At 48.1% G+C, this 27153-nt stretch overlaps 1 protein-coding gene across 1 annotated transcript in view; it reads right to left on the minus strand.

Annotated features, from left to right (window-relative positions):
• The window catches only part of ABCC1 (ATP binding cassette subfamily C member 1), a 104677-nt gene that overhangs the window by 39804 nt on the left and 37720 nt on the right, over positions 1–27153 (minus strand). Inside the window, 8 exon segments of the mRNA XM_058433932.1 lie at positions 4841–5024; positions 8392–8559; positions 11574–11750; positions 15678–15804; positions 18742–18817; positions 23431–23487; positions 23490–23517; positions 27043–27153. The exon segment at positions 27043–27153 is cut by the window's right edge and continues 30 nt beyond it. Coding sequence (XP_058289915.1) covers positions 4841–5024; positions 8392–8559; positions 11574–11750; positions 15678–15804; positions 18742–18817; positions 23431–23487; positions 23490–23517; positions 27043–27153 — 928 coding nt within the window.

Raw genomic sequence — 27153 nt, forward strand, 5'->3', positions numbered from 1 at the left:
GAGTGATATCCCATCTCTACAAAAAAACATAAAAATACACAAATAAAATTGTTTAAAACAGACAAATGGCCACATTGTTGGAATAAAGATCCTTCTCCCAAGAGGACAAGGGAAGAATTCAGCAGTATGAAGTCGGAGCACACAGGACTTCTTGCTCTTGGTGCTCTGGATGTCCCGGTGAGGGGAATTCTCTGTCACAGGGGGCAGGGTAAGGAGAAATTCGTCTTAAGTGCTGTAGGATGTTCAGTGACATCGCTGGCCTCTACCTTGGTTGCCTGCCAGGGGCAAACCCCACTCCAGTTGTGACATCCAAACATGTCTCCAAACATTGCCAATTGTCCCCAGGGTGGCGGCAATTTGCCCCCGATGGAAAACCACTGCTCTAGGTATTAGGTTCCTAAGAAAAAAACCAGAGTCATAAAGATGTGTTTTACCTTCCAGGTATGAAGGTTAATGATCCGTTTTTTTAAATCCCTTAAAATTTTTTTTTTCCGTAAGTGGCTTGAGGCAATCTGTGAAAATGATTCACTATTCACTTGATCCAGAAAACCCCACAGAATCATGCAGATCAAGAGGTTCAAACCTTCATGTTCACCTTAAGAACATTTGTGAGGCCAGGCATGGTGGCTCATGCCTGTAATCCCAACACCTTGGGAGGCTGAAGCAGGAGGATCCCTTGAGGCCAGGAGTTCGAGACCAGCCTGGTCAACATGGTGAAACCCTGTCTCTACTAAAAATATAAAAATTAGCCGGGCGTGGTGGCACAGGCCTGTAACTCCAGCTACTCGAGAGGCTGAGGCACAAGAATTTCTTGAACCTGGGAGGCGGAGGTTGCAGTGAGCCAAGATCATGCCACTGCACTCCAGCCTGGGCAACACAGCGAGACTCCATCTCAAAAAAAAACAAAAACCAAAAAGAGCACTCCTGAAAGTGTCCAGGCCATCAAGGTACACACATACAAAAGGCCACGAAGTATCAGAAAGATGCCACTTTACAGAAACAACATGTACCATTCTGACATTATAATGATGGAGTTGGTAGGTGTGCCCAGGCCAAGAAGTGGGGCTGGCCACAAGGTCAGCAGCCCAAAAAGAGCACTGAATTTCTGCTGCACATGCTTAAAAATACAGAGTCACGCTGAGCTTAAGGGTTCAGATGCAGATTCTGTGGTCCTTGAGCATATCCAGCTGAACAAAGCACCTAAGATGCGCCGCCGGACCTACACAGCTCAGGGTCGGTCAGATTAACCCAAACTTGAGCTCACCCTGCCACATCCAGATATCCTGCCTGAAAGGGAACAAATTGTTCCTAAACCGGAAGGGGAGGCTGCACAGAAGAAAAACATATCCCAGAAGAAATTGAAGAAACAAAAGCGTATGGCATGGGAATAAATTAGGAATAAAAGGAATGCTATTAAAAGTTTCAAAAAAAAAAAAAAAGGAGAGAGAGAGACAAACAGTAAAAAAGATATATTTCTTAGAAATCAGTAAACTGAATATCCCAGGAGAGAGGTAGGTATCGCCCCATTCACAAGCCTGGTTCCTGCCCATCTCCCCTCAAGGAGCCTCCCAAACCAAACACCAACACCTGCCCCCCTTCAGCCTGGGTGTTCTGAAAAAAAAAAGAGCTGATTAATCCAACAAGGAAAAAAGTTCCCCTTTAGGAAGAGCCAAAAATGTGGTTTAAACAAACCCAAGGTCATTGGCGCTTCAAGTTGGCTAAGGCTGGGCAAGACCAGACCCTGATGTCAAGACTTTATAGCCAGGACCCCTCCAGAGCAATGGAAAAGGGTGGGTGGTGGTGGGGGGGGGTGCCCCAGTTTGATGTAAGACCCACTGCCAACCACTTCTACGTAACCTCAAAGGCAGGAGGTGGGGAGGTCAAACTGGGGAAATGAACAACGAGGTGCCAGGGTGGTGGGCGGCATTTGCATCACCAAATTAAGTGCTGATGTGTACAAAAATCATAAAGCAACTGGCAGCCTTCCATGTTCTGTATACACTGCTTGGATACTCTAGCAGCTGGGAAAGGAAGAGGGGTGCGGAACCTAACTGGGGCCACAGAGTTTAAGGACATTTTTTGCTCACCTCGATGGAAGGGTAGAGAGAGAGACCTCATGCTGGGCAAAAGATTCAGCTAAACCCACACACTTTGATTTAGAAAGCACAAAAGGTATTTTCACCTAAAAGTAGCCTGCCAAGCAGGTCAGTGAAAAAGTCACCAAGAAGTTGCCACAACGCATTGCTCAGGCTGAGAGATAGACAAAGGGGGATTCTGCAGCAAGAAGAAACAGGCTAGACTCAAGGTAGAACTTCCCAAACACAACGGAATGAACATGCAGAAATTCAGTCTAATCAAAGACTTTAAAAGCGGAAGGGAATGTCAGCTATCATGCACTGGCAAGAAACAAAAATCCAACTTTTTTTTTGAGACATGGTCTTGCTCTGTCATCCAGGCCAGATGGAGTGCAGTGGCATGATTTTGGCTCACAGCAGCCTCTGGCTCCCAGGCTCAAGTGATACCCCCACCTCAGCCTCCCGAATAGCCGGGTCTACAGGTGTGCACCACCATCCCAGCTAATTTTTGTACTTTTAGTAGAGATGAGGTTTCACCATGCTGCCCAGGCTGGTCTTGAACTCCTGACTTCAAGTGATCCACCCGCCTTGGCGTCCCAAAGTGCTGGGATTACAGTCACAAACCATCAAACCTGGCCACCAACTTTTCCTTTAAAACCACCAGGGCTCATGACAACAGTATTCATAAGAGTCAGAAAGTGGAAAAAACCCGAATGTCCATCAACCAGTGAACAGATCAACACAGTGTGGTCTATCTGCACAATGGCATATTATTCCACAATAAAAGGAAATGAAGCTACAACATAGTTGAACCTTGAAAACATCACGCTAAGTGTAAAAGCCGCCAGTTACAACATTCCACCTATTGTGATGCCATTTATATGAAATGTCCAGAATAAGCAAATCAAGAGAGAGAGAAAGATTAGTGGTTGCCTAGGGCTTGGGGGGTGCTGGGGAAAACAGGGAGTCACGGCTGATGGATTGGGGTTTCTTTTGGGGGTGATTAAAAAAAGTTCTAAACTTGATTGTGGTGATGGTTGGATTGTGTGATTTAAGTGGGTTAATTGTATGTTGTATGAATTTTTTTTTTTGGTTTTTTGTGTTTTTTTTTCAGACTAAGTCTTGCTCTGTTGCCCAAGCTGAAGGGTAGTGGCATGATCTCGGTTCACTGCAACCTCTGCCTCCCAGGTTCAAACTATTCTCCTACCTCAGCCTCCCCAGTAGCTGGGCCTATAGGCGTGCACCACCATGCCAGGATAATTTTTTGTATTTTTAGTAGAGACGGGGTTTCATCATGTTGGCCAGGCTGGTCTCGAATTCCTGACCTCACGTGATCCACCTGCGTCAGCCTCCCACAGTGCTGGGATTATAGGCGTGAGCCACTGCGCCCAGTCTACGTGTGTGAATTACATCTCAAGAAAGCACTTATTAGAGACTACTAGGACCTCTGCAGAGAAGGAGCTCCCACCCCAGGCAGAGGATGAGAAACTCAGAGACCAACTTGAGAACCAACCCTGCCAGCAGCTGCTGTGTATCCTGGGGCTGGTCACTTTGCCTCTCTGACATTCAGTGGCTTCCCAGAGCAGTTAGACCAAAACCCACCTGGAAAGCCCTGCAGGACAATCACCGTGCTGACCTATTCTCCTGCCCCCCATGTCCTGGCACACCATGGTCTGGCCACACCAGCCTTTTTGTTTTGTAAACAAATTGAGCTCATGCTGGTCCTGAGGCCTTTGCATTTGCTGTTCCCTCTGCCCACAACACTGTTCCCACATCTTCTCCCTGCTGGCTCCTTCCCATGTCAATGCAACCTCCCCAGAGAGGGTTTCCCTATCCCCTGCCTAAGCTGCCACAATGACACCCATCACTCCTCAGCCCACTGCATTGTCTTTTTTTTCCCCCTTCAAAGCACTTAATAGTATCTGAACTTTTTTTTTTTTTTTTTTTTGTAGAGTTGGGGTTTCAGTATGTTGGCCAGGCTGGTCTTGAACTCCTCCTGGCCTCAAGTGATCCACCCACCTCGGCCTCCCAAAGTGCTAGGATTACAGGCGTGAGCCACTGCGCCTGGCAAATTTTTTGTATTTTTTGTAGAGATGAGGTTTTGCCATGCTACCAGGGCTGGTCTCAAACTCCTGAGCTGGAGCGATCCTCCCACCTCAGCCTCTCTATGTGTTGGGATTACAAGTGTTGGGAACCACCACGTCTGGCCCTGCTGAACTGCTTTATGAGGAAGGGAAGTGAAGCTCAGATGGGTCTGAAGGGCAGGCCTGAGGTCACACAGCTGGGGAGATGAGCGGCCGGGGATTGAACCCAGACGTCACCAACCCAAGCCTGCCAGCTTAACTCCATGCTTCACCTCACAACCCTCATATCTCTTGTGTCACGTATGTCCTCAGTTTCTCTCAGCCCCGAGAGCCAGGACTTCAATTACTATCATTCCCATTTTTGCCATAAGGACCCTGAAACTCATCAGGTCCAAGGTCTTGTTCCAGGAAGGCGCTAGACCCTGCCCTGAGGTCAGCTGAGTTGAAGCCTGGTGGCTCCCGTCCCCTGGCCATAAAGCACCGAGACTCTCTCTCAATTCAGCGCTGCACGGACTAAGGTGGTTTTCCACGTTGCTTCTTTAGGGGGCTCCATCCAGCTCCCACCCTCATGCCCTGATGAGCCGCCTTCCCCGAGTGGCTGGTGGCAACCTCAAAGAGGCCAATGTGGCCTTTCAAGGGACCAGACAACCCGAGCGGGAGGATCCCTGGGGCTGCCCCTACCGTTCTCCTCTGGGTCCTGCTCCTGCTCTGTGCTGGCGTAGGTACGCAGGAACTCAGCAAAGGCGCCGTCTCGGGCCAGCAGCTCCTGGTAGGAACCCATCTCAGAGATCTTGCCGCCACTCATGACGATGATGACGTCCACCTGCGGCAAGTAGCTCATGCTGTGAGTGACCAAGATCCGCGTCTGTGGGCAAAGGGGACACCCGGCCACGTCAGTGCACATGTGTGAGACTGCCTAGCTTGGCAGAGTGAAGACTAAAGGAGGAATGAGCCGACGAACACCTGGCGGGCAGAACTCAGGTCTGAAGGTGGGACATGCACCTGTGATAACAGCATTCAGGAGCAGCTGAACCTGCGCACACGGTCCTTTAACATGCATGTGCAAAGGGCCTGCCACACCTCAGGTGCTGAGCTAAAAGCTGGGGAAGGGGAAGGAAACAAAGACCCCTGCCCCAGATTCCAGGGCCGCAGGAGAAATGAATACTAGTAGAATAGTGCTTGCTGAATGGTGAAAACGCAGCAAAAAGGGGAACGGGTGTACTAAGCATGCAGGTTTTACAGTTTTAACAAAGGTGATGGGGAAGGTTATTTTTTAACAAAAACCTCAATGACAAGAGGTAGGGAGGGAACCATACAAGTGTGTAAAGGAATAAAAGGATGGCGCAGCAGCAAAAGTTTGTATGCAATGGCTTTTTTTTTTTTTTTTTTTTTTTGAGGCAGAGTTTCACTTTTTTGTCCAGACTGGAGTGCAGTGGCACGGTCTCGGCTCACTGCAACCTCTGCCTCCCGGGTTCAAGCAATTCCCGTGCCTCAGCCTCCCGCGTAGCTGGGATTACAGGCGCCCGCCACCACACGTGGCTTTTTTTTCTTTTTTTTTTTGTATTTTAGTAGAGATGGGGTTTCACCATGTTGCCCAGGCTGGTCTCAAACTCTTGAGCTCAGGCAATCTGCCATCTTGACCTCCCAAAGTTTTAGGATCACAGGTGTGAGCCGCTGCGCCCGGCCCAATGGCTTAATTTTTTTCTTCTTCTTTTTTTTTTTGTGAGATAGGGTCTCGCTCTGTCACCCAGGCTGGAGTGCAGTGGTGTGACCTCAGCTCACCGCAACCTATGCTTCCTGGGTTCAAGCGATTCTCCTGCCTCAGCCTCCCAAGTAGCTGGGACTACAGCTATGTGCCACCATGCCCGGATAATTTTTGTATTTTTTGTCAAGACGGGTCTCATCATGTTGCCCAGGCTCATCTTGAACTCCTGAACTGAAGCGATCCATCCGCCTTGGCTTACAAATGTGCTGGGATTACAGGCATGAGCTACCGTGCCCAGCCCTGGCTTAATTTTTTTCTAAAACAACTCCAGCTGTCAGCCACCCCCAAAATCACTACAAAATATGCACATGCATACATTTTATCTGCAGATCTGAAAGCTTGGGAAGACATTCATCAAACTATTAATAGAAGTCAGCATATGTTTCCTTAAACAGCTAACGGTCAATCTTTTCAGCTTTATGGATCTTACAGTCGCCATGGCACTAACTCAGCTCTACCGAGTTGAAGTAGCTGTAGATGATGCTTTAAAGAACAGGACACGTGCGGTGGCTCACACCTGTAATCCCAGCCGGCCTGGGAAACATAGTGAGACCTGTCTCCACACCAAAAAATAAAAATAAAAATAAATTAGCCAGGCATGGTGGTGCATGCCTGTGGTCCCAGGAGCTACTCAGAAGGCAGGAGGATTGCTTCAGCCGAGGAGTTGGAGGCTACCAGGCCATGATTGTGGCACTGCACTCCAGCCTGGACAACAGAGGAAAACCCTGGCTCCAGGAAAAAAAAAAAAAGAAGAAAAAATACAATGGCCATGTTCCAATAAAGTTTTATTTGTGGACACTGATATTTAAATTTAATACCATTTTCAAATGTCATAAAATATTCTTCCTGTTTAGATTTCTTCTATTTAAAAATATACACATCATTCTTAGCTCAAGAGCCATACGAAAAGCAGGCAGTGGGCCAGATTTGCTAACCCTTGCTCTCTAAGAGAACAATTAAAGATTAGGGATGCAGGATGAAGAGGGACTATTTTGTTTACTTTACTTATATATATTTTCTGAGCCGGAGTCTCCCTCTGTTACCCAGGCTAGAGTGCAGGGGCGCAATCTCAGCTCACTGCAAACTCCATGTCCCGGGTTCAAGAGATTCTCCTGCCTCAGCTTCTCGAGCAGCTGGGATTACAGCCATGCACCACTACACCTGGCTGATTTTTGTATTTTTAGTAGAAACACGGTTTCACCATGTTGGCCAGGCTGGTCTCGAACTCCTGACCTCAGGTGATCCACTGGTATAGGCCTCCAAAAGTGTTGGGATTACTCGCCATGCCCAGCTTTATTTCGTTTATATACATGCACACACACACGCACACACACACAGATGCATATATTGTAAGAATATATCCATATTCTTGTACTTTTCAATTTTGTTACAATGGGCATGTATTACCTAGTAATTTTCAAAAATGTTTTGTACTATTTTAAAATATGTTCACACAGAATGTTAGTGGTATGTATGGGAATGATTACAAGAGGTCATGTAGCATGATGTTTCTTGTATATATACGTGTAACAAGATAACCCTATTTAAAAAGTTTACACACACAGCAAAAAGACTTGAAAGAAATATAAAACCTCTAACCAATGGAATGTGTGTAACTGCTTCCATTTTTCTTTTTCAGGTTTTTCTTAATCTATATCCCCCCATAGGGATGTGTTAGTTTTAAAATCAAGGGAAACAGCCGGGTGTGGTGGCTCACGCCTGTAATCCCAGCTCTGTGGGAGATCCAGGTGGGTGGATCACTTGAGGTCAGGAGTTCGAGACCAGCCTGGCCAACATGGTGAAACCTCAACTCTACTAAAAATACAAAAAGTTAGCCGGGCGTGGTGGTGGGCACCTGTAATCCCAGCTACTTGGGAGGCCAAAGCAAGAGAATTGCTTGAACCCGGGAGGCAGAGGTTGCAGTGAGCCAAGATCACGCCAGTGCACTCCAGCCTGGGCAACAATAGCGAAACTCTGCCTCAAAAAAATAAAATAAAATCAAGGGGAGAAAAAAGAGCCAGTGTGTACCCATTACCACAACTGCCCTATAAAAAGAACACAGGAACTATTTCCTATCATGTTAAGGTGTTCTGGCAATTTTCCGACCCCTCCACCCACAGCCACCTCTCCAAGTAAGAAAATGCAGCCTGCTAGGTCACAGGCAATATCTTGGGGTGGGATTCCCCGCTAAGAAGCCAGCCCTGTGACTTAATCAGGAAGAGAGGCCTCCCTTGGCCATGCAGAGGCAATGAATTTAACTCTGCGCGGAGGACTTACCCCTATAAAGAAAAGTACAAGACGGCTGTCTTAGGAAGGCTTCCAAGAGAAGCATGAGAAATGTGTTCTTTAAAGTCCAATTAAAAACAAAGAAAGCCAGAGAAAGTAAAGGACTCCTAAAGGGGACATGTTCCGACTTAACCAAAGGGCGAGACAGCCTGACGCCAAGCCCCGCCCTGCCAGCAGGCACCTTGTTCTTCAGCATCCCCTTGGGGCCAATCACATTTTCAAAGATGTGTTTTCCCACGTGGGCATCCACTGCTGAGAGGGGATCATCGAAGAGGTAAACGTCAGCATTGCAGTACACGGCCCGGGCCAGGCTCACGCGCTGCTTCTGGCCCCCAGACAGGTTCACGCCCTGGGGAGAGACATGCACAGGAGGGGGTTTGAGACTCAGGATACGTAGAAGCAGGCCGAGTGTGGTGTGATCCCAGTACTTTGGGAGGCCGAGGCGGAAGGATTGCTTGAGGCCAGGGATTTGAGACCAGCCTGAGCAATACAGGGAGACCGTCTCTACAAAAAAAAAAAAAAAAAAAAAAATTAGCCAAGCCTGGTGGTGTGCACCTGTAGTTCCAGCTATTCAGGAGGCTGAGTGGGAAGATGGCTTGAGCCCAGGAGTTTGAGGCTGCAGTGAGCCACGGCTGGGCCTCTGCACTCCAGCCTGGGTGACAGAATGAGACCCTTTCTCTTTAAAAAAGAAAGAAACAAAGGCACAGAGCCTGCTCAGGACACAGCAGGTCCAGGGTGAAGGCCCTGCAGAGCTGCACCCGCCTCCTCTTCTTTAAGTTTGATGCTGAAGGCATGAGGTCATGCCTGCACAAACCTGGAGCCAGGCCCCAGCTCCACCACCACCAAGGATGGGATCACAGGCACAGGGTTTAGCCCCACCTGTCAACTGGGCAAAAGACAAAACCTGTGTCTCCCGTGGGGTGCTGAGCAGGGCACCTGGGGCACAGCGAGAGCTCAGCGAAGGGTGGCTGACGGCACCAAATCATGTTGGCCAGTGGGAAGGCCCTGATCTCTTAATCTCATGGAAGGCGCTGGTGGACATGGTCATATTATTGTTACTGCTGCTGCTGGTGACAGCTGCCGTGTTTGCCAGCTTACTCTGGATCTGTCACTGTCCGGCAAAGCCACATATAGGTGAAGCAAGGCTCCAGCCTGGGGATGCTGAAATCCAGCCCACATCCCAGTCACCAGGAGGAAGGACAATGCATGGACCAGCAGCAGCGCCAGCTCCCACCATGACAGATAAGCCAACGTCATTTCCCTATTTGGCTGGAAATCACAGGTTACTGCCCAGCCCCTCCTGAGATGCCTGCCCTGACTCCAATGCACTGAGGTGCGGTCCTGGCAGCCAGGTGCCTTCTTTTTGTTTTTGGAGACAGAATCTCACTCTGTCGCCCAGGCTGGAGTGCAGTGGCACAATCTCGGCTCACTGTAATCTCCGCCTCCCAGGTTTAAGCAATCCTCTTACCTCAGCCCCCTAAGTGGCTGGGATCACAGGTGCACTGCACCATGCCTGGCAACTTTTTGTATTTTTAGTAGAGATGGGTTTTCACCATGTTGCCCAGGCTGGTCTCGAACTCCTGACCTCAGGCAATCCTCTCCCCTTGGTCTCCCAAAGTGCTGGGATTATAGGCGTGAGCTACTGCACCTGGCCAATAATTTTTATTTATTTATTTATTTTTTTATTTCCAAGGAGCTGCAGACTTACCTCAATTTTTAAACATCATTCACCAAGTAAGAAAGCCAACGGAGCCCCTGGCTTGTAACTAAAAACAGAAATGGGCCGGTGCTTTTCACTCCTGGTCTTCCAAGAGGGGACACACCAGACGACCACCATGGGGTGCCAGAGCAAAGTGGCCAGGCAAGCAGCAGGGGAGGCACCCCAGGCGTAGAAGGCTCAGACCAAGGTGTGGAGGTGGGCAGGGGCTGGGGGTTGCTGAGGAACAGCAGGAAAACCTGGGGGGGGATGGAGCACAGCAGGAGGGAGGTTCTGCAGTGGTGAGAGGCACAGAGAATGGCCCTTTTAGAGATGACGAAATGAGCAGGTAAGAACATGGACGGACACAGGAACCATGCTCTCTGCAGCTCTGTGGCTGTGTGGCCTCAGGCAAGTCACTTGGCCTCTCTGTGCCTCCTTTTCCTCAATGATTACCTAGTTATAACAACAAATTCCACCCATGGGCTTGCTGTGAGGAAGAATTATGTGTAAAATGTTTAGCATAGTTCCCGGCATATGGAGAATACTCAAGTTATAGGTCAGGCAAGGTGGTTAACATCTGTAATCCCAGCATTTTGAGAGGCAGAGGCGGGCAGATAACCTGAGGCCAGGAGTTCACAATCAGCATGGCCAACACAGTGAAATCCCATCTCTACGAAAATTACAGAAATTAGCCGGGCATGGTGGCAGGGGCCTGTAGTCCCAAGTACTCAAGAGGCTGAGGGAGGAGAATCACTTGAACTCAGGAGGCGGAGGTTGCAACGAGCCAAGATTCTGCCACTACACTCTAGCCTGGGTGACAGAGAGAGACTCCATCTCAAATAAAAAAAAGAACTTTGAGAGGCTGAGGCCAGCAGATCACTTGAGGTCAGGAGTTAGAGACCAACCTGGCCAACATGGTGAAACCCCGCCTCAACTAAAAATACAAAAATTAGCCGAGTGTGGTGATATGCACCTGTAATTCCAGCCACTCAGGAGGCTGAGGCAGGAGAATCACTTGAACCCGGGAGGCAGAGGTTGCAGTGAGCTGAGTTCGCGCCACTGCACTCCAGCCTGGGCAACAGAGCAAGACTTCATCTCAAAAATAAATAAATAAATAGAAAGAAAAGAAAGAGAAAATGCTAAGTGTTAGCTATTGTGCTATTTTCAGTATTATGGCTATCTTGACAGGGACTGTGAACATCTGAATCATTGACTCCCCTCCTCCCAACAGCATGCCCTCTGTCATGTGACTCTGCAGTCATGTGACCACAAAGGTAGCATGTACTTCCTTCTTGGTCCCTTGCCTTTGAGCTCAGCCAAGTGACTTGCTTTGTGAGTAGAAGGGACATTGTACTTTAAGGGACATTGCATGCTTTTTGGGGGGCCTATCTTGGGCCTCTGCTGCCACCATGAGAAGAGCCCCCCTTTGGAAAGCTGTGGACCACTCACCCTGGTCCCCAGCAAAAGCTCTGTAAGGGAGACCTGAGCCACACCCACAGCCTAGACCCAAGCTCAGCGGGCCTGCAGAGCGCAGCAAAGCCGCCCAGCTGAGCCCTGCCGGGTCAGCTGATTGCAGTACACTCACAGACCACTGAAATTGTGAGAGTGTTTGTTACCCAGCAACAGCTGACGGATTCAGGGGCCAACATCGAAACTATACTGACCTTCTCGCCAATCTCTGTCCGATCCCCGCTCGGCAGGATTTCCAGGTCTGGGAGGAGGGCACAGGCCTGTATCACGGACCTGTAATATGGTTCCTCCAGCTGACATCCAAAAAGGATGTTTTCTTGGAGAGAATCATTCTGAATCCAGGCCTGTTGTGGCACATAGGCCACGGAGCCCTAAATTGCAAATGGAGAAGGAGGTGAGACAGACACACAGACAGATCTCATCAGTGAGACAGCAGCTGGCCCACCTGCCTGCTAGGAGGGCCTCACTTCACAAGTCATTTTCATCACAACTATTGCTTCAGCAAGAGGGAAACTGAGTCACAAAGGACAACAGATGCCAGGGCTAGGGTCAGAACCCATAGCAGGCGAATCACTGACTCCAATATCAGGAGTGAAAGAGTTGATATCCTCAGTGATAAGATTACAGTTATTTACTTAGTAGCTAGCTACTAACTCAATGCCTACAGCAGTGATCAAAACCCCTGATTCCAAACAGTGGAAGTCCCTGACATGACCAAAAACTACTTGATTACAGTCACGGTGGATGCAAAAAGACATATGACACCTTTTAAGAGTCTGACTTGACTAGGTGCAGTGGCTCATGCCTGTAATCCCAGCACTTTGGGAGGCTGAGGCAGGCAGACTGTTTGAGGTCAGGAGTTCAAAGCCAGCCTGGGCAACATAGAGAAACCCCATCTCTAAAAAAAAAAAAAAAAGAAAAATTAGCCAGGCATGGTGCTGTGCATCTGTAGTCCCAGCTACTTGGCAGGCTGAGGTGGGCGGATCACCTGATCCCAGGACATGGAGGTACCATGAGCTGAGATTGCACCGTGCCACTGCACTCCGGCCTGGACCACAGAGCAAGATCCTGTCTCAAAAAAATTAAAAATAAAAGACTGACCTAGTTTGGCACATCCAGGAAGGACCCTTGAGGAAATATCCTTGCTAAAAATTGAAGCAAAGACTCCTATATCAAAGCATCCATTTCAAAGGTTTACTTTTATTTCCATATGTCAGGTATCACAAACAGCATGAGAATGAAGGCTACAGTAAGGATGTTTGTTTTGTGTATTTTGCTAATGAAAATGCTGAGGTAGTTAAAAAAAAATTCTCTATCTATTTATTATGTTTGTAGAAACAAAATCTCGCCATGTTGCCGAGCCTGGTCTCGAACTGCTGGCCTCAAGCGATCCTCCTGCCTTGGCCTCCTGAAGTGTTGGGATTATAGGCATGAGCCACGATGCTCAGCTCAAACATATGTTTAGACAAGAACCAAAAAGTGAAGAATGAGTCAGTTTCATGAGAAGAGGGAAGAGCATTCAAGTCCGAGGGAATAGCACATGCGAAGGCCTGGAAGTGAAAAGTACTTGGCACATTCAAGGAACAGAAAGGCCAGAGTGACAGGAACATAGATCAATCCTATGAGGGAACGACTGGCAGAAAACATACCAGGGACAGCAGGGGGGCCTATACATGGTGGGGAGCATGGGCTTTTTCAGAAGGGCAAGGGGAGCCCCTGAAGATTTTTTTTTTTTTTTTTTTTTTTGAAACGAAGCCTCGCTGTCACCCAGGCTGGAATACAGTGGCAAGATCTCAGCTCACTGCAATCTCTGCCTCCGGGCTCAAGGGATTCTCCTTCCTCAGCCTCCTGAGTAGCTGGGACTAAAGGCGCACACCACCAGGCTCGCTAATTTTTGTATTTTTAGTAGAGACGGTGTTTTGCCATGCTGGTCAGGCTGGTCTCAAACTCCTGACCTCAGGTGATCGACCTGCCTCAGCCTCCCAAAGTGTTGGGATTACAGGTGTGAGCCACTGCGCCCAGCCAGAAGATTCTTGAATAAGGGAATTCTAGAGAGGGCAAAGCTGACCGCGGGTCCCAAGTGCCCTCATTCTTACTCTAAATTCTCAGATAAATAATTAACCTGCTGACTTGAATATCCTAACTTTTAAGAAGCCAAAACGTCAACAGAGGTGCCTTACCATAGAACCCACAGAAAATTCAGACATAATATACACAAACCACACCGACAAAAACATTTGGGAAAAGATAAATATTTTATATACATTTCTAGCACTCCCCTTACCTGGGCAAAACAACCAATAATAAAATAATCATCTGGCCTGAAATGATAATAGTGCCAGGACAGCAGAAAGCTGGGGTTAAGGAAACAGAAAGCAATGTGGATCCCACCGGGATTTGGAATTTTCTTCCATTAATCTAGCTCTCATGGTTCATTCATCTAATTTTATGGCAGGAACTTGAAAGTAATGATAAAACATTTCTTAAAACAACAGTTAAAGGTCATTAATTTGGACCCAACCACAATGTATACTTTCTAAAGGCATTGTATAATCGAAGAAAGGGTTTTGCTCTGAAATAAAAACAATGTCATAAACTAGGCCAGGAGCTGTGGCTCACGCCTGTAATCCCAGCACTTTGGGAAGCCGAGATGGGGAGATCACCTGAGGTTAGGAGTTCTAGTCTACCCAGGCAAACATGGTAAAACCCTGTCTTTACTAAAAATACAAAAATTAGCCGGTGCAGTAATGGTGGATACCTATAATCCCAGCTACTCAAGAGGCTGAGACAGGAGAATTGGTTCAACCCAGGAGGCAGAGGTTGCAGTGAGTCAAGATCACACCACTGCACTCCAGCCTGGGCAACAAAAAAAAACTCTGTCTCAAAAAAAACCCACAACAAACAACGTCATAAACTTGACATTCCCAAAGGCAGATTCCAAGAGACAAATGTGCAGTTGCACAGACACTAAAGAGGTGCAGACAAGTACACCTGGGAAACATGAGGTTAAACAGTTAATAGATTTTTTTCTCCTTGCAGGACTTGTCAGAGCCTTTAATTTGCTAAGGTTTACTATAAGTCTCCAAGAGGGAGAAGGCTGGAGTATGCGTTATTTCCCACGCTTGTTTGAGCCTGGGGTTCTTTACCCCCCGAATGTCCTGCAAGATGAGCTGGCTGCAGACCACACTCCTGGAAATGCTGGTAGCAAAACTTCCAGGGACATATTGTTACACTAGGAAAAGGCCTTCATGGGGAGTGAACTAAATGCAAACAAAGGCTGTTGATTTCCAGTGGGACTTATTTGTAAAGCAGCCTCTTAAGCTCACTCTTTGGGAATTTCAACTTACTTCAAAGTACACTGTGTATTTAAAAGCAGTAAAACTGCAGTCTTCTTTTAGCCCCATATTAAGAATACAACACTAAAAATTTAAACTGTTCCCTTTAAAAAATGTTCTGAGAAAATATTCCAACCACATGAACATTTTTGTTTTGTTACATTTATAAGAAGAGATACCCAGAGAGATCCAGAAAGATAAAGAACGATCCAAAAAGACTCAAACAGACAAAGAGACACTCAGTGACAGGCAGAGACGCGAGGGAAGGAGAGACAGGCCGCGCGTACCAGGGAGTCTTCATGTGTCTACTAAGTATTTATTAAGTGGCCAGATGAGGTGGCTCACACCTGTAATCCCGGCACTTTGGGAGACAGAGGTGTGCAGATCACCTGAGGTCAGGTGTTTTGAGACCAGCCTGGCCAACATGGTAAAACACCGTCTCTACTAAAAAAATATAAAAATTAGCTGGGCATGGTGGCACATGCCTGTAATCCTAGCTACTTGGGAGGCTGAGGCAGGAGAACAGCTTGGACCCAGGAGACAGAAGCTGCAGTGAGCCGAGATCACGCCACTGCACTCCAGCCTGCGGGATAGAGCCTGACCCTGTCTCAAAAAAAAAATAATAATAATAATAATGATGATAATAATAATAATAAAATAACAGCTTAATAAGGAAATAACAAAATAAATATTTATTAAGTGCCTACTACATACTGGGCACTATTTTAAGTGCTGGGAGACAGATGGAAATAAATGATACCAAAATCCTGCCTTCTAGGATGGCATGGAACAGAACAGAAAGAACGAGAGAGAAAGAGACAGAAAGATAGAGGAGGAGGAGGAAAAGAGACGTTGCTGCTTTCGCTTCTGGCACAGGGACAGTCAAAAGAAACAGCATCATTCTGAGCTTTTCCTCAGACCACCAGCTTCCCCACTGCCCCTCCCCGCTGGTCCTCATCCTACCTTGATAGCCACGTGCCCCTCCACTTTGTCCATCTCGGCCAAGAGGGCTGAGAGCAGGGACGACTTTCCGCAGCCCACCTGGCCCACCACGGCCACCAAGGCACCTTCCGGGATGGAGAAGGTGATGCTGAAACGACACAACACACCTGGCTCAGCCGCGCTGAATGAGGCCTGCCGGGCTAATGCCCCGGCCACTGAGCCTCAATTTACCCCAAGTAGAGAAAGAGAAAGACAGACAGAAGGCAAGGCCGCACTAAACACTGAAGGCCTCAACATTCCTTCCATTTCTACTGCTGAGTTCAGTTCAGTGACCTCTCTCAGGGGGCCTCCAGGTGGGAGGCAGGTGACAGGTGTCCCTTAGAGAAGAGAAGCAGGGAGCAACCTGAGGGATCCTGTCACATTGGGCTTCTGGAACGGTTTTTGCCCCTCAGAGGAGCAGAAACTTCACTGGGGGCATGAGGCAAGGTCTGAAAGGAGAGGACACCTCAAGACAAACTGGAGCCGGGCATGGTAGCTCATGCTAGTGCTGGTAATCCCAGCACTTTGGGAGGCCAAGGCGGGCGGATCACGAGGTCAGGAGCTCGAGACCAGCCTGGCCAACATGGTGAAACCCTGTTTCTACTAAAAATATAAAAATCAGCCAGGCACGGTGGCAGGGGCCTGTGATCCCAGCTACTCAGGAGGCTGAGGCACAAGAATCGCTTGAACCCAAGAGGCGGAGGTTACAGTGAGCCGAGATGGTGCTACTGCACTCCAGCCTAGGCAAGAACGTGAGACTCTGTCTCGCAAAAAAAACAAAAAACAAAAAAACAAAAAAAAAACTCTGACAGAAAAGCAGGCGTGTCCCAGACACGGAAACATGGGGAGAGCCGGAGAAAGGTGTAAAGGGGTGAAGGCACAAGGTGTAACCAGTGATGCGATGGCGCTGAGGTGGGTAGTGGCCAGGCCTGGGAGCACCTTGAAAGATGCCCTGGAAGGATGCTGTGCTAAGACACCTGAACTCTGCCAGCCGGGAGCCACAAAAGGGTTGAAAAGGGAAATGGACATGAATAAATCTTGAGTTGAATTTCAGGAAGATGTCTCTATTGAAATCATCCTTTAACAAACAGCAGAAAGCAAAATAAAATAAGCTCAGCATTCTCCCAGCAAGACCAGCTGTCAATGGGGCAGGTCAAACCCAGGCCACTCCCACTGCCGAGGGCACAGCCAGAGAAGGGTTTCCATCCTCCCAGGGAAGGGAGGGCACATCCAAGACTTTGCTGGACTCACTTATATGGAATGTGCTTTTATTTACCTGTATTTGGTTACTTAAGTATTTATTTATTTTTTTGAGACAGAGTCTCGCTCTATGGCCCAGGCTGGAGTACAGTGGCTTGATCTTGGCTCACTGAAACCTGTGCCTCCTAGGTTCAAGTGATTCTTGTGCCTCAGCCTCCCAAGTAGCTGGGATTATAGGCAAGTGCCACCACATCCAGCTAATTTTTGTATTTTTAGTACAGATGAGGTTTCCCCGTGTTGGCCAGGCTGGTCTCGAACTGCTGACCTCCAGTGATCTGCCTGCCCCAGCCTCCCAAAGTGCTGGGATTACAGGCATGCACCAGCATGCCCAGCTAATTTTTTTATTTTTAGTAGTGACAGGGTTTCACCATGTTGGCCAGGCTGGTCTCAGACTTTGGACTGCAGGTGATGTGCCCACCTTGGCCTCCCAAAGTGCTGGGATTCTGTGCTTTTTAACTGCCGCCTTTCTGATTTCAGAGTATTAGTGGAAATGCCGATAGTTGTTGCTGTCACTGATTGTTTCATTCTTATGACACTGCTGCATGGTGACACTCATCAGGCTTTTTGTTCCTGTGCTGGGAGGGGAATGGATTATGGGGCCTGAGTGGGCAGGAAGCCCAGTGAGACAGCACCTGTCACTGTCCACGTGAGACTGAAACATTCTTACAGGCCGATGAGAGAAGAGGGTTAGAGAAAGGTTCTGGGGGCTCATGGGGGAAGGTAACTGGAACAGGAAAACCATTGGGTCAGGAAAGGGACACAGATACAGAGTAGTTGTGGAGCTCAACAAGACAGAAGAGCTACAATTGAAGCAGGCAGGATTTAACCTAGACATAAGGAAGAACTTGCTAAACATGCAGTACTCCCATGAATTTTCAATGCAGGCTTTCTACAGATTCTTTTCTCTGGAGAGTTTGTCTCCTACATGATAAAATACAGCAGTGATTTGGCTACCCAGGCATGAGCTAAACCTCTAAAAGGGTCGCACTGCCCCCGTGTTTTGCGGATTCCTTAAGGGGACATAAAAAGCTGTTGATCAAGGCCTCTGGTCAGAAAAAAATGAGAGGTGCTTGACAAGTTGCCTGGGGATAAGGTCAATTTCCTAGACATCATGTGCTTTGGAAAGCTAAGGACTGTAGGGTGTGGGGTGCCAGGTAGAAAGCTGGCAAGAAAGGGTGAGGTGGGCAGCTGAGGGGCACTGGAGTTCAGCAGCATTGCAGCCTCTGACTGAGACTGGCCAATCAGCACACTCAGTGCGTGAAGGCATAGTGATTGCCTCACAGAGGGCACAGGACCCCATTATGGGTCAGTAAGAAGCAGGCAGTTCTCCTAACAGTGGGATACACAGTGGCAGCAGTTGGGACCATCTGCCATCACAAAGGGAGAGGATGCATGAGGATAAAGCAGACCAGGAGAAAGTGAAACAAAGAAAATATGAAGAAAGTTCTGAGGGCAGAGTCCCTGGATCACACCGTACCTGAAAGTAGAACTTCCCAGTTATGCAAGCCAAGAATCTCCTGTATTGTCTAAGTCTAGCTGTCCAAGGCTGCTGTGACTTACAATCACAAGGAACCCTCTGTGCTAGGCATCTCTGTGTCTGCTTCTCACGACAGCCTAAGCAGGTGTTATCTGCACCCATTTTCCAGATGGGTAAGCTAAGTCTTATAAGGGCAAAGTGAGTTATTCAAGGTCACAGAGGGGGAGCATGGTGGGAATTCGAATCCACGTTTGACAAAAGCCCTGTGGCTCTCTCCATGCCCTCACGTGTGTCCACATCCCGGCTTACCCATTCAGCGTGGGAGGGTCGCCCTTGGCCCAGGTGAATGTGGCGTTCCTCACGGTGATGCTGTTCGTGCCCCCGCCTACAAAGCACAGAGACAACACGTCAGGCACAGGCTGAGCTGTGGGACTCCACATGAACAGAACGCTCTCTTCCTCTGCTTGAGTGGCTCAACCCCAGATGCTTGACACGAATGGCGCTAGGCATTATGATCTGGTGACATCAGCCACGGGTTCTGAAAGAAGAAACTCAACCTGCAGTTTTGGAGGCAGCCCCAGACCCAGAAAGGAGAAAGAAACTGCAAGAAGCTTTGTCCTTGTACGATGAGGTTGCACCATCTGGACAATCATCTTGGGAGATGATTGCAGAGGCGGGGGCCCCACAAGAATTACTCAGTGCTCTCGACGCCCTGGCCCTTCTCAGGCAGGTTCGGGGCAGCTCCAGCTGGGAGGGCCGAGCAGTGGCCAAGGTCAGTGGGAAACAGCTGGCGTCCACATGCAAACCTCTCTCCACTGGGGTGGCCTGCATCAGACCGCTGGGCCCTCCTTGAGGTTCAAAGGGAGGTCGTTCACCCTTCTCCCCATGTCCTCTGTCTTCCTCCCCCAGCCACACCACCCTACACACATCACATCACAGCAGGTGGATCTTTCTAAAACACCCATCACGATAAACTCAAAAAAAGAGGATACGGAACAGGAAGTGTGGTATGAGGGCAAGGGGGAGGGGAGAGTGTTGGAGACAAAGCCCACGTTAACTGGCTCCATGTTTCTGTCTTCTTCTGAGACAGGATCTGGCTTCTGCACCCAGGCTGGAGTGCAGTGGTGCGATCTCGGCTCACTGCAACCTCCATCTCCCAGGCGCAGGCGATTCTCCCACTTCAGCCTCCTGAGCAACTGGTACTACAGAATATGCACCACCACACCCAGCTAATTTTTTTTGTATTTTTTGTAGAGATGGGGTCTTGACATGTTGCTCAGGCTGGCCTCGAACTCTTGGCCTCAAGTGATCTGCTTGCCTCGGCCTTCCAAAGTGCCGGGATTACAGGTATGAGACATCGCGCCTGGCCAGCTCCACATTTCTAAGGCTCCTAGCACCTCTGTCTTCTTTTACTCTTCTTCCCGTTATTTTCCTTTTACTTCATGTCTCTCACTTAAAAGCAGGCCAGGCGCTGGGGCTCATGCCTGTAATCCCAACACTTTGGGAGACCGAGGCGGGCAGATCACCTCATGTCAGAAGTTCAAGACCAGCCTGGCCAACATGGTGAAACCTCATCTCTACTAAAAATACAAAAATTAGCCAGGTGTGGTGGTGCATGCCTGTAGTCACAGCTACTCAGGAGTCTGAGACACGAGAATCGCTTGAAACCAAGGCAGAGGTTGCAGAGAGCCAAGATCGTGCCACTGCACTCCAGCCTGGGCAATAGAGTGAGACTCTGTCTCAAAAAAAAAGAAAAGAAAAATGAAAAAGAAAAAAACAGAAAAGCAACTCTCTGAATTATAAGCCACCTTAAGACCATCTGGAGCTAATACAGGAATATTTTTTGTTTAAGTTGTCGAATGAAGAAATAACTTCCTCCATGCATCAAAGAAACAAAAAGCCTACAGACAGAGGAATTAACTTTCTCCCTCAGCTCTTCTAAAAGAGTGGACATGGAATGAGGAAACTGGGAGTTGCTATTTAAGGAATTTAAGAAAAGCCACTAGAGAGAGAGAAGTTGCAGAGAACGGTTAGCTTGGGAGCAGGAAGCAGCCAAGGGGGCCCCCACTGGCTAGAGCGTGCTAAACATTCCAGAAAGTCCAACCACCTAGGAGGCCACTATTAGGGCAGGAAGGAGGGGCTGGGGTGTGGGCGGCACCCAGGGGCCTAGGGGTTTCCTGATGCTTGCACTGAGCTGTGAACAACAACTTCAGTAGCAAGAAACCACCCCCCGCCCACCGCCGGCCACCTCAAATTTCAGCCTGTGTTTAGCAGAGAAATTTGACCCCAGAGTAGATGGAATCATTCCCTTATGATGTGAGGGGATGCGGGACACTGGGACAGCAGAAACCAGATGACCACAGCCCAGGGGTGTTGGGAGGCAGCATCCACTTGGGCCACGGTTCTCAACTGGAGGCAACTGTGCCCCTCAAGGCACATCTGGCGATGTCTGGAGCCATTTTCGGTTGCCAAAATTGGGGTGGGTACTACTGTATCTAATGGGTAGAGTCCAGGGTTGCTGCTCAACATCCCACAGTGTACAGGACAGTCCCCAACCACAAAGAACAATGTGTCTCCAGATGTCAGTAGCACCCAGGATAAGAAACCCCACACCAGGGGGCTGAGCTGAAGATGCTGAGACCGTCTCGCTCAGACCAGAGATGTGTCAACTCCCACGATCTGTTTGGCATCTTCTATGCACCAGGTGCTGTGTCAAACGTGTCGAACATTTTAGGTGCCACTAAAGATACTTTAGTGCAAGACTTTAGAGCCCCTGCGAGGTGCAAGACACAGCTCTTGCGGTATAACCGACATTTACACACATTCAATCTTCTGACCACATTCATTGGACTCTGGAGCCAGACTGTATGGGTTTGAATCCTGGGGCTACCACTTCATAGCTGGGTAGCCACAGGCAAGTTACTTAACTTCTCTGTGCCTTTTTTTTTTTTTTTTTTTTGAGATAGGGTCTCACTCTGATGCCCAAGCTGGAGTACAGTGGCACGATCACAGCTCACTATAGCCTTGAACTCCTGGGCTCTGCCAGTAACTCCTGCCTCAGCCTCTCAAGTAACTAGGACTACAGGTGCACCACCATGCCTGGTGAATTTTTTAATTTTTGTAGAGATGAGGTCTCACTACATTACCCAAGGTGGTCTCAAACTCCTGGCCTCAAGCAATCCTCCAGCCTTGGCCTCCCAAAGTACTAGGATTATAGGTACGAGCCATTGCACCCAGCCTGTGCCTCACTTTTTCATCTGTAAAATACGGCTGACAATCATGCAATCAACTTCAGAGGGCTGTGGTGGGGTGTCTATGAGGTAGTGCACACAGAGCACTTCCCACAATGCTTGGCACATAGTAGGTGCTCAGTAAATCTCAGTGAGGCAACACCCTATGGCCAGGAAGAGCATGGACTCTACCGACGGGCTGTGGGTGTGAATGCTGGTTCTTCTTTTGATCAGCTGTGCAATCTCAGGCAAGTTTCAGAGACCACTTTCTTCATCTGGAAAATGGGGGTTTCCACCACTCTCCTCCAGGGGTGCCACGGTGAGTAATGGACAAGTTGGGACACTGACATCCTTGGAACAGAATGTGCATGACAGGGGCTTTATAAGTGAACGTGTCACTGCACTTACTGCCATTAATATTTATTATTATTATTATTATTATTATTTTGAGATGGAGTCTCTCTCTGTTGCCCTGGCTGGAGTGCAGTGGCGTGATCTCGGCTCACTGCAACCTCCGCCTCCTGGATTCAAGTGATTCTCCTGCCTCAGCCTCCCGAGTAGTTGGGATTACAGGTGCCCAACACCATGTCCAGCTAATTTTTGTATTTTCAGTAGAGACGGGGTTTCACCATGTTGGCCAGGCTGGTCTCGAACTCCTGACCTCAAGTGATCCACCTGCCTCAGCTCCCCAAAGTGCTGGGATTACAGGCGTGAGCCACTGTGCCCGGCCTAATATTTATTATTAAATGCCTAGAGAGATGGTTACAAACAACATCCCTGGCTCAGGGGGATGGGCTGGGAAACGATAAATTAACAAGCTACAAAACAAACAAATCTGCCAATAAAAATGCATGGCCAGGTGTAGTGGCTCACATCTGTCATCTCAGCACTTTGGGAGGCTGAGGCAGAGGGATCCTTGAGCCCAGGAGTTCAAGATCAACTTGAGGGACAAAGCAAGACCTTGTCTCTCCAAATAAAAAAGTTTAATATTGGGGAAAAAAAAAAGGCCAGGAGAAGTGGCTCATGCCTATAAGCCCAGCACTTTGGGAGGCTGAGGCAGGTGGATTGCTTGAGCTGAGGAGTTCGAGACTGGCCTGGACAACATGGCGAAACCCTGTCTCTACAAAACATACCAAAAAATTATCCAAGTATGGTGCTGTGTGTGCCTGTAGTTCCAGCTACTTGGGAGGCTAAGGTCAGAGGATCACCTGAGCCCGCGAAATCAAGGCTGCAGTTACAGCTGTGACTGCGCCACTGCACTCCAGCCTGGGTGATGGAATGAGACCCTGTCTCAAAACAAACAAACAAACAAAAATCCAAGTAACACTCGGCCAAAGAAAGGTACTTTTGTTTCCCTTATCTAGACAAAACTGAGGTTCGGACCTAAGTCTACACAGCTTGTGGGTGGTGGAGGCTGGCCAGCCTCCAGAGTCCTCATTTAGCCCAGAATAGAATCAAGGTCAAAGCCTTGGAAAGTGACTCTCAGGGGGAAGCCTCAAGCAGCTGCTGTCCCTCAGCAAGAAAACAAAAATGCAAGTGCAAGTTCACCCTCCTGGGAAGTCTAAGACAGGACAGAAGCCCAGGAGGCCAGGCTTCCCTTCCCTTCTACTGGCTCTGCAGAACCCATGTCCCCCGGGGTCTTGCAGACAAGCGGCTGGGCAGAGTCAAACCTGAGGGCAGCCAAGGCAAAGAAATGCAAGTAGGGAGGACCCAGTGGAGAGATGGGAAGGCGGCCACTTCCAGAAACCAGGACCGAACACACACATACCGTCTTTGACAGGCCGTCGCTCGATGCTGTCAGGTTCCAGCTCCTCATGGGAGAAAGGATCCTCAGGCGTTTGAGGGAGACACTCGCCTATGCAGAGAGCAATGGCAGGGGAGAGTTATTTTTAAAAAGCATTTTTGCAAAACCAACCACGGTTAACTTTCAAGGGTTTCCCTGGGTGTGGAGGTGCACACGCCCTCCCTTATTTCTGAAGGTCCCACATTTCTTAGAACCAGTGTATACTTTAGAATTAAACAAAACAAAACAAAAAACAAAAAAGAAACAGGTTTTGGTTCTGCTTTGTTTTAAAAGCCCACAAAAGGTATTTCAGAAAAAATGGGCAAATGACTGGGCGTGGTAGCTCAAACCTGTAATCCCAGCACTTTGGAAGGCTGAGGCAGGCAGATCACTTGAGGTCAGGAGTTTGAGACCAGCCTGGCCACCATGGTGAAACCCCGCCTCTGCTAAAAAAAAAAAAAAAAAAAAAAAAAAAAAATTATATATATATATATATATATATATATATAAAATCAGCCTGGCATGGTGGCACGCACCTGCAATCCCAGCTACTTGGGAGGCTGAGGCAGAAAAATCACTCGAACCTGGGAAGGCGGAGGTTGCAGTGAGCCAAGATCATGCCACTGCACTGCAGCCTGGGTGACAGAGTGAGGCTCCATCTCAAAAAATAAATAAATACAAATAAAAATAAAAGAAGAAAAGGGCAGAGGCCTAGTGGAAAAGGGACTCTGGAAACATAATAGCAAATACAACAGAGCCAATTCAAACAGCCCAATGGGACAGGTATTTCTGAGATACTCCAGAAAACTTGGATATGGGCTATTATTGTAAAAACTTATTGTTAGTTTGCTTAGACATGATGACGGTGTTATATTATGTAGGAAGAAATGCATGCTGAAGTATTTGTGGGTAGAATGTAAGGGGTCTGAGATTTGCTTTAAAATTATTTGGCAAAAAAAGGAAAGAATGAAGGGATAGATAGCAGAGTTTAGCATTAAAAACAAATGAAGGGAAAGAGGGACAAGGGGGATACTGAAAAAGGATGAGATAAATCAACTGTGGCAAAATGTTTTGGGTTTTTTTGTTTTTGAGACAGAATCTCGCTCTGTCACCCAGGCTGGAGTGCAGTGGCACAATCTAGGCTCACTGCAAGCTCCGCCTCCTGGGTTCACACCATTCTCCTACCTCAGCCTCCCGAGTAGCTGGGATTACAGGCGCCTGCCACCACGCCTGGCTAATTTTTTTGTATTTTTAGCAGAGACGGGGTTTCACAGTGTTAGCCAGGATGGTCTCGATCTCCTGACCTCGTGATCCGCCCACCTCGGCCTCCCAAAGTGCCGGGATTACAGGTGTGAGCCACTGCGCCCAGCCTTGGTTTCTTTATTTGAGACAGAGTCTAGCTCTGTTGCCCAGGCTGGAGTAGAGTGGTGCAAACATAACTCACTGCAGCCTCAAACTCCTAGGCTCAAGTGATCCTTCTGCCTCAGCCTCCCATGTAGCCACTGCAGGCGTGCACCCCACACCCATTTTGTTGTTTTTTGTAGAGTAGGGATCTCATTATGTTGCCTAGGCTGATTTTTGAACTCCTAGGCTGAAGCAATCCTATCACCTCGGCCTCCCACAGTGCTGGGATTACAGGCATGAGCCACTGTGCCCAGCCAAAAAATGCTGATGTTGAAACTGAGTGATGTGTACATAGGGTTCATGTTGTATTATTTCCTTTTTTGGAGACTGAGTCTCACTCAGTCGCCCAGGCTGGAGTGCAGTGGCACAATCTCGGCTCACTGCAACCTCCACCTCCCGGGTTCAAGCGATTCTTGTGCCTCAGCCTCCAGATTAGCTGGGATTACAGGCACCCACCACCACATCTGGCTAATTTTTGTATTTTTAGTAGAGACAGGGTTTCCCCATGCTGGCCAGGCTGGTCTCAAACTCCGGACCTCAGGTGATCCACCTGCCTTGGTCTCCCAAAGTGCTGGGATTGCAGGTGTGAGCCATCATGTCTGGCTTTTTTTCTTTTTCTTTTTTTCTTTTTTTTTTAATACCAGCTTACAAGCTTTAAGCTATTCTACTTCTGTGTACACTTGACATTTTTCATAATAAAATGGATTTTTTTGTTTTTGACAAACCCTGCAATCAGCGTTGTACTACCAAATTTTAAGGTTGATTTGTCTATGTAGTTAAAATGGAGTTTTCAAAATGGGTGTTTGCAATGCTCGGAAAAAGAACGTTAAAATAGTGCAGAAAAGTGACAGGAGCTTCCAACAGTGCCCAAGTATGACAAAACAGAAAGCCACCCCTCCTTACACAGTCAATGGCAGGAATTTTAGAGATTCTACAAGGTCTACATTGTTTTTTGTTAAAAAAAAAACAACAAAAAAAAAACAGGGTCTTACTCCCCTCACCCAGGCTGGAGTGTAGTCGTGTGACTATGACTCCCTGCAGCCTCATCTTCCCCAGCTCAGCTGATCCTCCCACCTCAGCCTCCTGAGTAGCTGGGAGTACAGGGGCACACCACCATGCCTGGCTAATTTTCAAATAAGAGATAGATAGATAGATAGATAGATAGATAGATAGATAGATAGATAGATAGATAGATAGATTAGATAGGATAGATAGATTAGATAGGATAGATAGATAGATAGATAGATAGATAGATAGATAGATTAGATAGATAGATTAGATAGGATAGATAGATTAGATAGAATAGATAGATAGATAGATAGATAGATAGATAGATAGATAGATAGATAGATAGATTTTTTTTTTTTTTTTTGTACAGACAGGGTTTTACCATATTGCCCAGGCTAGTCTCAAACTCCTGGGCTTAAGAGATCCACCTGCCTTGGCCTCCCAAAGTGCTGGGATTACAGGCATCTGCCACCATGCCTGGTCGTAAGGTTGGGGTTTTTCTTTTTTTTTTTTATTTTGAGACGGAGTTTTTGTTGTGTCACCCAGACTGGAGTGCAATGGCACAATCTTGGCTCACTGCAACCTCTTCCTCCTGGGCTCAAGCAATTCTCCTGCCTCGGCCATCCGAGTAGTTGAGATTACAGGGACCCACCACCACACGTGGCTAATTTTTGTATTTTTAGGAGAGATGAGGTTGCACCATGTTGGCCAGGCTGGTCTCGAACTCTTGACCTCAGGTGATCTACCCACCTCAGCCTCCCAAAGTGGTAGGATTACAGGCGTGAGCCACTGCACCTGGCTGTAAGGTTGGGGTTTCTCAAAGCGTGGGTGGTCAAGACCTATCAGTGGGTTGTAAAATCAATCAAGTCAGAGAAGAGCTACATTTTTGAAAAAAAGGATAGGAATGGCGGAGGAATAGAAGAGAACAGATTCTTCCAGAGCATGGGAAAGCCTTGCTGCATTAAACTTGATTCATATAATCAAGTGCAAATTCTCTGTCAAGAAGTCAAATGCATTTTCTTTCTTTCGGGCATGACCAGACAAAAGCATGGCAGCCTTGGTCCGGGCCTCATGAAGCCCGATCTGGAGTGTGATCTAGAGGCTGCGCTCAGGGGCACTTCCATGCTTTTGTGGCCTAGAACCCCAAGGCCCCCTCTTGGAAGTCGCCCCAGCTTCCCCCTGTACCTGCACAATGCTGCTGATGACCATGGGGAGAATGTTCAGGGGAAACCGGAGGATGTTGAACAAGGCCAAAGACACGAAGGCTGTCTGGGCATCCAGGATGTTGTTCTTGTC

This window comes from Hylobates moloch, unplaced genomic scaffold (assembly GCF_009828535.3).
Source record: "Hylobates moloch isolate HMO894 unplaced genomic scaffold, HMol_V3 SCAFFOLD_23, whole genome shotgun sequence".
In the NCBI taxonomy this organism is placed as follows: domain Eukaryota; kingdom Metazoa; phylum Chordata; class Mammalia; order Primates; family Hylobatidae; genus Hylobates; species Hylobates moloch.